We start from the raw sequence: 13,290 nt of genomic DNA on the forward strand, positions 1-13,290 counted from the left end.
AGGAACCCGAACCCTCTTTCTTCTCAAGCTTCTACTCTCTCTTTCTCTCTTTCTCAAATCTCGATGGGTTCTCTACCTGCATTTTCGAATGGCTTTTCTAACACACCATCCAAACAAGGCATTAACACACACATTGACGAAAACACCCTCGCCGATCTATTCAAATCACAGCAGAGCCACCTCAACTTCTTCTTCGACAACGTCGACCATTCCCAAACCCTAGCCTTCACACGCGCCCTCCTCGATGCCGCCGGCACCGTCTTCTTCACCGGCGTCGGAAAATCCGGCTTCGTCGCCAATAAGATCTCGCAGACACTCGTCTCCCTCGGCGTCCGCTCCGCCTTCCTCTCCCCCGTCGACGCCCTCCACGGCGACATCGGAATCCTCTCCGATCGCGACGTGCTCGTCCTCCTCAGCAAATCCGGCGCCACCGAGGAGCTGCTGCGCCTTGTGCCGTGCGCCAGGGCCAAGGGGGCGCGGTTGATCGCGGTGACCTCCGTGGAAGGGAGCGCGTTGGCGGGGATGTGCGATATGAATGTGCATTTGCCGTTAGAGAGGGAGCTCTGCCCCTTCAACCTTGCTCCGGTGACTTCGACGGCGATTCAGATGGTTTTCGGGGACACTGTGGCCATCGCGCTCATGGGAGCAAGGAATCTAACCAAGGAAGAGTATGCCTGTAACCATCCCGCCGGGAAGATCGGCAAGAGTCTTATCTTCAAGGTCTGTTTTCTGTTTCGTTTAACTGTTGATTTTGATTTTGGTTTGTGATAAATGTTGTTTGTCTTCTTATGCATTAGCTTGAGTTAAAATTGTTTTGTCATTTTACATGTTAATTTCTGAATCAGTTATGTTTGCATGTTAGGTGTTTGTCATTTGGTGTGTGTCTACTGTTATCTCGATAAGTCCTGTTTAATGAGGTTTCTTGGGTACAACAAGTATATATTATTTGTTTTCAAATGTAGCTATTTTGGATGGCGCTTGCAAAATTATTTCTACTTGCCGCATGGGTTTTCTGATTGTTATATACTGCAGATGATAGGGATGAGAACTGAGTATTTATTTGGATTTGCTTAATTTTTTATGGAAAAACACACCATTTTTTTTAAGCTTACTTATAAGTTATTTTGAATGCAAAGTAATGGTGATCCCAAGATCTAAGCGGGACTGAAATCATATGTTAGAGTATATGCACGTTCATCCTTCATGAAGTCATAGTAAAATTTGTTTGTGGCCAAGGGACGAATTCGATATATCTTCTTGGAGAGAAATAGCAGAATCAGAAGTATGTTGAATCTGGATTTCATTAGTGAATTACTGAGATTAATAGGTTTCCATCATCAGTTATTAGATTTATGGTACTTCTTTTGTGGTAAAGTCAATCTCGTGTGGTAGTCATGCTTATTCTTAAATAGTTTGTGGCCTATGAATGAAGTAGTGGTGGTAGCTGTGAGTGCATATTTAACTGTCGATTTTCCTTGTCTCTTTTCTCTTGTTTACATAAAGTATTGGTGCAACGGACAAGGACATTAGTGCATGGGGTAGTTGGCTGCAGGTTATTGTGAGTGAATTTTAGTTTGTAACTGATGGGCTTGAAAGTGGTGAGTGGGTTAGTTAGTTTGTTAGGAAAGTCTTCTAGAATATTCTTAAAGAGTAGGATAAAATGAGGGGAGTGTGTGTAGTGAGTTAGGCATGAATTCAGTATTGGTTTAGTGGGGAATTTGGGGATTTCTTGAAGCCTAGGTATGTTAGCTTCGAGGGTGAGTTGAGGTCTTTGGTGTTTTACTCTTTATTTCATGGATAGTCATTTTACTATTATTTCTTTGTTGCATTTATGGTCATTGTCTCTGTAATGTCTGGGTACGGTAGATATCAATATATTTGGAGGTTCTGTTTACATTTGATGTTGGTAAATTCTGTTTCAGAGATCCATTATTCTGGGTTCCATCAGTAACTGTTCCTTTTCTTCATTCTTTTTTTCCCCTTTATATATATTAAGAAAAAACAATTCTATCCTAAGGATAAAAAATGGGTCAAGGACATATAATTGCTTTTGTTCTGATAGGAATTGGTGGTTGCATAATAACTGTGCGCAGGTAAAAGATGTCATGAAGAAGCAGGATGAGCTTCCCATATGCAGGGAATCAGATCTAATTATGGATCAGCTTGTGGAGCTGACGAGTAAAGGATGCGGATGCCTGCTTGTTATAGATGACGATCATCATCTGATTGGGACATTTACGGATGGTGATCTACGACGTACTCTCAAAGCTAGCGGGGAGGCCATTTTTAAACTCACTGTGGGGAAAATGTGCAACAGGTAATAGAGGACTGCCAAACATTTGATATACAATTCTTTAATCATCATATAGAAGTTTGTGTACCTGCTTTTATTGTTCAAAAGTTTATTCTTGAGTTCTTGCACCCTCTAAATCAGGAAGTGAGTAGGAATTTATGGGAAATCTTGTTTGGTTTTTTAGCTCATGTTGTTTGGGAAGAGGGGGGGGGGGGGGGGGGGGGTTAGTCAGGACATTATGCATTTAACTTGTTGGAACCATATGAAGATGAATTAATTTGCGCATGTGATACTTGGGCCACGACAGATCATATGGACACAACAACAGGGATATATATTGAGATCACACTCTTTTTGAATGTCAGGGGTCCAAGAATTATTGGTCCAGATGCTATGGCAGTGGACGCCATGAAGAAGATGGAAGCTCCTCCATCACCCGTCCAGTTTTTGCCTGTGATAAATGATGACAACATCTTGATTGGGATTGTCACGTTGCATGATTTGGTTTCAGCTGGGTTGTGATTATATCATATTTTTAGAGCCGCTATTTCTATTCGTTCATTAATCATTCTTTCTACCTATTAGCATTTGAATCCACCCAATTTCAAGTGCGATTCATGTGTTATTCTATTGCTGGATCACCTTAGGATTCAGAAGGATTTTTACCCCCTCCTTTTTTTGGTCCCAAAGGACACGAATTATTTGATGCGATGTCACACCTACTTGTGGGCCTGTTTATGTAGCAGTTCCGTGCGTCAATTATTGATGTTCTGTCGAAAGTAAGATGTTGTAACTAAACTGACCATGATATTTAAGTCTTGATTTTTGTATAATAATATTTTATATTTCTATTTTCAAAAAAAAAAACTATATTACTTTTATACATTTTCAATTTTAAACGAACAGTACTTGAAAGAAGATAACAAAAAATAAAAAAATATTAACTATGCCGATTATATATCAATGTGAACAAATTATGATGTGACACTGCACGGATTAAGGTTGAATCAAATGTCAGTTTTTATATGTAAAATGTACTTAGGTGCTGTATGAGAATCAATTCCACTAAAAACATTTTAGTGATGAAAAAAATCATGTGTAATAGTTTTTGATTAATACTTAATACAATATCATGTATTCGAAGTAGCTAAAATCAATTTGTTTTCTCTTTTTTGAACAAATAACATTATATTTTATATTATTTTTTGTCGTCGATTCACTTATATCTACCTATTCATATAATTAAATAACAATCGAATTTGAGAAGGTAACTTATACAGTGTAATATAATCCTTATCCAATGATTATTATGGTTAGCTAAAATTCCAAAACTTTTCTACTACTAATATCAAGTTTAAATTAGAAAAAATTTCTTAAAACTACCGATGTAACAATTAATGGAACTTCATATACTGTTGTTTTGTGCTAAACTAATATTAAGCATTTTTAAAATTATGAATTCTAATCAAATTAAATTTTTAAAAATGTGCATTTAAATCAAATCATAACATTATATATTTAAAAATATGTACAATTGTTATAAAAATAAAATAAAAAATATGTACAATTTATTGAGTAGTCTCAAAAGATGTTATTCATATATCATAATTATGTACCCTCAAACAGAACGATGGGTTAATTTTAAAGCAGATTTTTCTTTTTCTGTTATCCATTAATCAAAAATAATATACATGATTGAACAGCTTTCCCCTTCTTCTTACTAGAAGACTAAATTTAAACCTGCGCTTTGCTCGGATAGACAAACAAAAAAGTATCATATTTTGCTTAATTACTGAACATGTTCTAATTTTCATTTTCATTGATTTACCTTGATCAAGTAATGTAGGACTGTATATTTCTTTTGTAAATGAGCAATTTGAAACAATAAACTTTTAACACTACTAAGACAATTTTAAAATGGCCTATGTATAAATGAATTTTGAATTGTCAACAACTTTTGATAGCTCCAAAGTCCTAGCTAACAATAGAAAGAGAAAGTTGCATGTTGTCAACGATTTTGCAATCAAATGCACAAGACTTCTCATTGATTTTATGATTTCTTTCTTGATTGATTAAGTGGTGCTACAAGTTTAAGATGATTCTGATCTGGAATAAATATAGTAAAATACAAGGCCCATATTAAAATCCTTCATCATTAAGAAAAGATCAAGTCAACAAAGACTGCTACATCTCAGCAAGCTACTTTCCACAAACTTCTCTACATACTTCACCGTCAAGCAAACTTCTGCATCAAACTTATCTCCAAGCCACCCACAAGAACCAATGAAGAGAGATTGTTGCCTTCACCACGAAGAAAAGCATCTCCCAAGCCGGTCATCTCTCTACTATAAATATAAATGTGTTAACCCAAGGTATTCTTCTACGAAGTGAGATATTCTTACTATAAAAAATATCCACTACCAACCCACTATCTCCACAATTACCATTGGATCAAAGAGAGAATGCTAAAAAGTTTTTGAAGAAAGAGAAAATGTTGATCCAATGGTAATTATGGAGGTAGTGGGTTGGTAGTGAATTTTTGTAGTAGTAAGAATATCCTCACTCTTCTTCTACATGAAAAAACCTGTTTACAAAAAATCTGACTTGAGCATAGGAGTTCTTTGCAGGTACACCCCCATCTTGTTCTAGTAAAGACCTATAGGTTAAAACTGCACCAAATTATTTGTGTAGATGAAGATCACATAGTCAGCACAGATAAAAATATTTCTGATCAGGTTTAATGCAATTTTTTCTTTAAAAAAAAAATAGAAGGCCTACATGTTTTATTACCTTTTGCTTCTTGTTAATAAAAGGTACAAAAATTGCTGAAATTTCTTCAATGACTATATCAAAATAAGCACCACTAAAATGTATTCCCTCAATCAACAAATTCTAAATTTATTAATTATTATTACAAAGACGACACTAAACAATCTTACACTAGAAACAAGTATGTTGTAAAGCATGATTTTCCATATAAAAGAATGAGCCAGAATGCACAGCTAACTGATCACACGGCTAAGAAAAAAAGGATACACTATACAAGCTTTGTAAATGAAACAAATTAACTATTGATACATTGTCACCTACATATGAAATAATTGTTTAATACAATAATTGATGTAATTATCTAATATAAAATGAAGCAATTAACGTATTTAGTACATACAAAAATTTCTCAACTTGGACCTTTAATTTGGAAAGAAAAAAGCTAAGAGTTCTTTTTTTTGTGTGTGCGTGTGTTGATATACTTGTGTCTGTAGGTGGGTATTTTTGGAAAATAATTTTAGTACTCTCATACCGAAGATTCATGCTTGACTTACTTGATACTCCTGCAATACTCGTGTTTTTGTTCTTGACAGTAACATTACTCCAAGAATGATGTGCGTGAAAGGAATTGGAGAGATTCTTACGCATTTTAAAAGTGCTACACCACCTTACTAGAAACACATTTTATACATGTTAAAAATTAAATTTAAACTGTTACAAAACGGATAAGACTACTACTCCTAGGTAGTTTAGAAATTCCCAAGAAATTGAAGCAAGCATGATGAATACAATGTGGTCACTTTTTGAGAACTCAGCTTCGCTTACATGTCAGATCCATAATTCATAGGGCTTTAGACTTTGGGCAATGCTTTTCTCATGCTATTGGAGAGGAGGAAATCTCTTACACACTCAAATTCATGGTGGAGCCCATACATAAAAAATAAAGAAAACTAAAAAAATTATTGCACGCAAAACGAACACTCACTAAAATGAGAAGAGAGCTCTCCTACAACATAAGAATTCTTTTTCCCTTAGACTTTAGTGTCAAGAAAAATAAAATATGAAAAACAACCTAAAAATTCAAAAATAGTACCTTGAACACAAAACCCAACAAACAAAGGCATATACAATTTGTAACAAGAAAAAAGTATAATCTTTATTTTAGCAATATTCAACTATTGCCAGAGTCTAAGAAAACAACTACCTGCGGAGTGCTGTAGCTAACATGCAGAAACACCAAAATATAGCAGGAGAGAGAGAGAAACAACAACAACAATAATGACAAAAAAACTTAGGATACAAATGAACCAATAGTTCTGTTTACTTGCTGAAGAACGTTAGGTTACATGCCAACCTTGGTAATTATAAACAACAATTATCTGGAATTCTTAATGGATGTACACATCCAACTTTCCAGTGCTGCTCTTTGCATGAAAAATTGATTATCCCGCTCATACAAAAATACAGAGGACTCTCTAATAACTTCCTTTCCGATATGCAAAATGTGAGCTATCAAATAATGTGCTACTTATGTGTCATCATCTGATTCTGAAGACGTAGATGTGCTACTACTATCAGATGAAATTTCAAATAATGTGTTTTCTTGTAGAAAAGACAAGTAATTTGAGTTTGTAACTGAAGAAACCTTAGATACTTTTGGGTCTCCTTCTACTTTCTTTGAAATTGTACGCTTACCTGCAAGTGCCTTCATATCATTTTTTATGCCAGCAGCATTTTTTCCTCCACTAATGCTTTTTGGAGGCATTTTCTCTTTTGCTTTTATCTCATCTGGGATTGTTGACTGAAGTAAAGTTGTCTTCATTTTTGAATGAAAGCCATAAGAACTACTAGAAGTTCCCTTGACTTGGGAGGCCACTTCATTTTGTTTCCTTTTTGATGCATTTGATATTGCCTGCGATTTAAGTTGTTTCCACTCCGAGCATGCATCACTTCCTGTATGGGGCATAGGTTCTTTCATCTTCAAGTCTTTAGAAGGGTGGGTTGAACCACCAACATTTTCTGGGGTTTGGTTTGATCTCTTGGAGGCAAGAGAGTGCACAGTTAATCCAAGATCCTCTTTGGCCCATTTATAGACTGCACTTAGTTTTCCATCCACAGCTTGACAAAGAACATTCAATTCACTGATTTCGTAACGGTAGAGGAGAGTTTTGTTGCTCCAAGGGCAAAAACAAAGCTGTTTTGCATGATTAAGACACGCAAACTTGTCTTCTGAACATGAACAACATATGGCAGACAAGTGTAAATCACGCAGGCATATACTACATTCCCTTTTACAAGTGGCATCAAAATTTTCATCCATTCTTCCAGATATCAAAGAAATGCAAAGAAATTCCCTCTTCAAACTTTCACTCTTGACGCGAGACTACACAAAGGAAACGAATATAATAAGATTGAATGTCAGGCATCCAATGTGAAAGAAGCAAACTATGCAGCCAAATCTGGAAATTAAGAAAAAATGGAAATGAAAGAGGGAGGGAGAGAAGGCCTAAATATTAAAAGGAAATATACCACAGTAATGATTACCATTTTCATATTAAAATGGTTTCATCATTTTCATTTCTCAAGAAAAATGGTTGCATACATGTTAATGACCAACAGGACTTGAAGTCAACTGACAAATTAATTATATCTAGGATTTAGAGCTGAAGGACTTACTTCCAAAACTTTTGCTAAGATCCCATTTCTTTGATAGGCATCTTTACATGTTAACTTGTCTGGCGTGCTCTTCATACACAAATCAGTTTCCCATTGTGCCCTCACAGCTTCCCTTGCTGCTCCCAACAAAAGTTTATCATATGAAATTATTGTCTTTCGCCTCTGTTCACAATATAGCTCTACAACATTCTGTCCATGAAGCAGCCACTCCAGAGGAGTAAAACTTACTGCTTCAATACAGTTGAAACCACAATCAAATCCTGAATTATATGCTCCTGGGAAGACAAGAACAAACTCACGAGGATACTGTACGCAACGATATACAGGTATACCCTCTGCCTTCAATATGGAGCAGGATAATTGCATCACCTGTACCAAATATTCACATGAAGACCTCAATGTTTCACATGTCAACAAATGGAGTTTCCTTTGTGTGTTTTGAAACAAAGGTAGACGTTATATTTCAGGAGACAGGAAGCTATCCACACACTGAGAATTGGGCGAGTTGAATAATTTTCTACTTCTATTATCTCAATTGGAAATTGATGGCTATAATTATAAAACACTGCATCAACAAAGAATGCAAGCAAAGAAACATTATAGGAAGCTGCTACAAGTTGGCAGACTTGAAGCCTAAGGGAGTTTGAGCTTTATTTTGAAGCTGGTTTCATGGATGACCATAACTTTAGCACAAGGCTGTGTTGGGCTGAACATTGAGCAGAAAGTGCTGTTTACATTTGAAAAATAAAACAACTCTTGACACAAGGACATCGTATAGTACAATTAGTACAGCAAAACCAGGTTGATTACAAGAAATGAGAGCTAAATGCTTAAGCAAGCAGAAACAGAAGTCGTATAAATTAAACCTATGCCTCCTTCTCTAAGAGCCCATTGCCCAAGTCAATTTTGGTTGATGCAACAAAAGAACATACAATGATTCTTCCTTCAAATATGAAGCAAAATTGTAAATGAAAACCAGTTTTATATGATGAATGAAATTTTTGAAATGCAAATTTACAAGATGATATAAAACAATAGGAAATTCTGGCATTAAACATGCAGGATGGAGAATCACTTTCCAGAAATGGTAATAGTTGGGACATAATGGCTGAAAATGGGAGAAATTAGTATATAAATAATCTAACAGAGACAGAATTCATATAACCAATAATATTATATTTATCATAAAAGCATGCACAGATTGAAAGGCTTAATTTATGACAAATATGAGAAATAAATGTGTGTTTGGCATACATCACTATTACTTTTCAAAGAAAAACAATTCTTCACAACAAGCAGTCATGTCACTACTCACCAGATTATCATGCATATCAGGCTGCCTGGCACACAGATCTGGGAGATACTTCTTCTGAATTGTTTCAAAGTTAACTGCAAATCTTCCTGGGACGCTATACCACACTTTAGGTCCACCCAGATGCATGTAAGATAATGAGTATAAGTGGTGCTCTTCAACTTTCTGTTTTGTCAAATGATTAGAAAGCAAAGTAAAAACACAAGAGACTCATTAATTACATTTTAAAATTGGTCTGGAAGTTTCCTCCCAGAAAACCATTAGGAAATTAAAAAGATACTAAAAAACAATGTCATGTGCATGTAATTATAAGGCAATAAAGTGATGTCATTACCCAGTTGAGAGGAGAAAAGCACATCCCTACATGAATCCGAGGGGCAAAATTGCGTGAAGCTTCGGAGCTTTCAAAAGAAAGAAGAGACCCCAACAGTGAAAGTATATTATTTAAGTTCCATCCAGATTTCAAATATTCAGGGTAAGGGCATGTCTCCAAAGGACCAGAAACTGTTGGAAATCCACTGATAAAAACTCCAGCCTCCAAAGTGTTACCACAAAGCACCTAGAATATCGTGTGACAACATTACATAAATTAGAATTTGCGCACTATGTCAATTTATTTTCTTCAAAGACTAAAGATGTAGGAGTTATTGCATGTTTCAATTTATTTTCTTCAATATACCTCAATTTCTTCAGTTGGATTTTGAACAATCCGTCCATATTCACCCTCAATATTCTCCACAGATGGCTCCCACTGCTGTTGATGTATAGCTAAATTTATATCAGAATCCATGATCTTATTCTTCTCCTTGTAATTGAAGTACTGGATCTTGAACTCATCTGCATGTTTCTTAAACGTTTTGAGACTGAATTTTGGACCGGGTTCAGACTCATAGTCCTCAATATTCTGGTTATTTGTTGTGCAAGTGCTTCTATTACCAAGCTGAGAGTCCAAAGCTACTTTTGTGCCTCTTCTTCTCTTTGTCTTTGTATTTTCACAAGAGCTAGCCATAATTTCTTTTGCATGCTGAATTTGGTGTCCATCAATTCGTTGAACTTGAGCAACAAATTCGGAGTTTTCCCATATGTTCTTTTCCTCAAGAAGACATGGTGGTTTCCAGCAAGTAGGAGGGACAATACGACAAATTCCATAAGGTTCTGCTCTGGAACGTATGCTTGCAATATATTTAAGTGTGTCTTTGAATTCCTTCATAGTGTACACAATTACTTAAAACATTTTATTCTATAAACCCAACAAGCAATTAATCCACATTTGGTGACATAAATCAAGACATGTACAAGGAAACAAAAAAGTGAATGCATAGTATTAATTTTAGGTGGTAGGTACCTCTTCTGTTGGGTGAAAAATAGGAGCTTCTTCCAGGACTTCTCTTCTTGCATCCTCAGGATTCCACCTTGCTGTTACCTGCTTCAAGATTTTGATAAATAAATAAAAAATTATAAGAGATGTGGTCATATCTGTCACAATGTTGAAAAATGAAGTGAATGACATGTTTACCTTCAGACAATTACTGCAATTTGGACATCCACGTATAGTTCCTTTTGGACGACAAGCATTTGAAGGGATATCCTGGAAAAGAAAAGTTTTAGCCCATATAATTAATTTTGCTTCCATACTTAAAACAGAATCCAGTCATGAGATCACTCTGACTGTAATTCTGCACACAAAAGCAGATGACTTGCTATTGAGTCATCCACAGTGTAAATCATAATTGTACTTATGTGCGTGCGTGCGTGCGTGTTCTACCACTACCAGTAATGAGATATTGCCTAATTCTAATCTAATTCCTGAACAAATATCTGAGAAGCCCAGAAATCCTGTACCAAACCACCGGACACATCATTCAAGCACATATGCATTTTAAACAGGCTATTTACATGTAATTAGAGTCCTAATAACAATGAAGAACTTCAACAAGAAGATACAATCAACAAAATTCCATTCTAATCAAGGTAGTTTTCCCACCACCTAAGGACATATCAATCATTAATGTGTCTCATAGTCATTGTTTAACAATTAAGTATTACCCGATATAAAACAAACAGCAACAAGCTATTGTCTGCACACTGGGGCTATGCCTTTCTAGTTTGAATTTATTAGTAATCTAATCAATAGCAAAAAATAAAAATAAAAAAAAATTGCAAGATTCCCAACTTAACCATAGGAAGATGCTCTGTGTGAGATTCCTCAGGTTTTTGGTTGCTCTGGTCCAAGATTATCCACGGGCGATGCATAAGAATCTGGTTATATGCAGTAATTCCATTCATCTCAGGTTTAATTTCCACATGGACTGGCTCATGTTCAGATGCAGTTGTCGATTTATCGGTTTTCTTAACCTTTCCAACCCTTTTCAAATTGAAAGATGTTAAGGATGCAAAACCAGGGGGAACAGAAAGATTTCCCATCTTCTCAATTTTGGCACAATTACTTCCATAGTCTGCTTCCATCTTTGCTGCATGTAAAATCCAAACAAATATTATCTAGAAAATCGTCTTGGCACTAATGGGCATTTTGAATATAAAATGAAATACAGCAATAGAATATTCAATATGCATCAAACATGATTGCAGACAATTCACTACCCAGATAGAATTATTGATCACTCAACCGTTCAAACTTCAGAACAATGCAACAGCTTGCTAAAACATCTAATATTTCAATAAGATAAGAAAAGAAGGGCAGAGAAGGGGGAAGGATGAAAAAAGAAACCAACAGAAAAAGATTCAATGGTAAATGCTGATAGTAAAGAAGTTATGCATCTGAATATAGAGGACATAGAAGCAACTTTTACAATAATACATGTCATTACTTGATTAATTAGACACTGATCGAAGTTAATACTACATCAAAAGTAACGAAGATATAAATATTTTTTTGGATATTTTATAACATAAAAACTTAATTTTTGTATTTATTACTTCTTGCACTTCTATACTTTAACATAAAAAAATGAAAAATTACAATATTGCCACTAGAAATAAAAATAAGCCTAAAAATACAAAATTGACGCTGGCAGAGGCACACAAGCATGACTCCAAGTCAATTCTAGGTACATCAAAGTGGAGCTCATTCTCACTTTGGACTCACAAATTTTCAAACGAGGGATAGATTGTTTTAATTATGAATTTCCAACAATAATGTTCACTCTTACCAAGTAAGAGGAAAGTATAATGATTTTTAATCCTTTCCATATTCCACCCTCTCTAGCAAGCTCCAATATGTGAAAGTATAAACTCATCCATCCCATTCCATTCTACCTTCTCAAATAAGCACAGACTGAAACATGAGGAGTTGGATTCCATTTCCGTTTAACCCAATAGAATTCATTGCACAAATCCTTATAAACATAAATTTCAATGAACCTCAAAGGTGAAAAATAGAACAAAAAAAAAAAAAGAACCCTGTGAATGAAAAGAACAGAGAGACAACTGAAGTAAAAACCCAACATAATCATAAAAAGTAAGAAATATTTTCAAACAATATACCCGCGAGAAATATGCAATTTTGATACATACCCAGGATTTTAAAACATGGGTATTCCCCAAAAACTAGATTTCTGCAACAAATAAACGGTGGAGCAGAGTCAACTGGAGAAAGTAAAGTACCATGCACCCAGCAAAATCAAAATAATAAAAAAAGAAAGCAAGAATTGATTGAGGAAATCAAGGTTACCAAGAGGAATTGGGCGATTTCGATTTGCGAAGTTGAGATTCTAAATTCAACATTGATAGTATCTTGCGTCTTCCCTCCCCATCTTACTGAGTCTCATTCTGAGTTCAGCCCCACTCGTTAAGTTTGGATAATTTTTTGTTTCACTATAAACAAAGGGGACAGAACACAAAATTTTGTGTTGGTGTTTTGAACACAATGGGGTTGAAACTTGAAACAATCGAGATATTGGTCTTTTTTTTTTTTTTCTTTTTGTCACGTAAACAACATTTAAAAGTTGAGTATGTTGGCGTTGGTGTCTGTCATTTTAAATGATACTAGTGTATTATCTGTGCGATGCACGGGGGAAAAGATCAAAATATTTGTCGTCTGCCGTAGTTGATTAATCGCACTGCAAACCTTATACTTATAAAAACCTGTATTGCTATCTTATTTTTTTTATAAGGATTTGTGCCGTTAGTATTTGGAATTTTATAAATTTGTATTTACAAAAATTAAAATCTGAATTAGGAATTTAATTATAAAAGAAGAATAGTGAAATTTTAATTTAAT

The 13,290-nt window shown here is 35.1% G+C and overlaps 2 protein-coding genes across 3 annotated transcripts; one reads left to right on the forward strand and one right to left on the reverse strand.

Moving 5' to 3' along the window:
* On the forward strand, positions 1-2,854 carry LOC133289514 (probable arabinose 5-phosphate isomerase). Its single transcript, XM_061487489.1, has 3 exons — positions 1-720; positions 2,094-2,317; positions 2,659-2,854. Exons 1-3 carry the CDS (start codon positions 64-66, stop codon positions 2,813-2,815), a joined length of 1,038 nt encoding a protein of 345 aa, XP_061343473.1. The 5' UTR covers positions 1-63; the 3' UTR covers positions 2,816-2,854.
* Positions 2,855-6,316: 3,462 nt separating this feature from the next.
* LOC133289496 (putative lysine-specific demethylase JMJ16) lies at positions 6,317-12,895 on the reverse strand. Of its 2 annotated transcripts, XM_061487458.1 has the most exons (10): positions 12,742-12,895; positions 12,585-12,625; positions 11,229-11,521; positions 10,567-10,638; positions 10,396-10,473; positions 9,730-10,254; positions 9,385-9,609; positions 9,054-9,215; positions 7,739-8,107; positions 6,317-7,445 (listed from the first exon to the last, which is right to left on the reverse strand). In XM_061487458.1, exons 3-10 carry the CDS (start codon positions 11,514-11,516, stop codon positions 6,591-6,593), a joined length of 2,574 nt encoding a protein of 857 aa, XP_061343442.1. In that variant the 5' UTR covers positions 11,517-11,521; positions 12,585-12,625; positions 12,742-12,895; the 3' UTR covers positions 6,317-6,590. The 2 variants fall into 2 exon arrangements, with proteins under 2 accessions (XP_061343442.1, XP_061343444.1); XM_061487460.1 differs by lacking the exon at positions 12,585-12,625.
* Positions 12,896-13,290: the final 395 nt, after the last annotated feature.

The sequence above is a fragment of the Gastrolobium bilobum genome, unplaced genomic scaffold, assembly GCF_033153095.1.
Source record: "Gastrolobium bilobum isolate Gb01-03AN ecotype WA unplaced genomic scaffold, APGP_CSIRO_Gbil_v1 utg8959, whole genome shotgun sequence".
NCBI classification, from domain to species: domain Eukaryota; kingdom Viridiplantae; phylum Streptophyta; class Magnoliopsida; order Fabales; family Fabaceae; genus Gastrolobium; species Gastrolobium bilobum.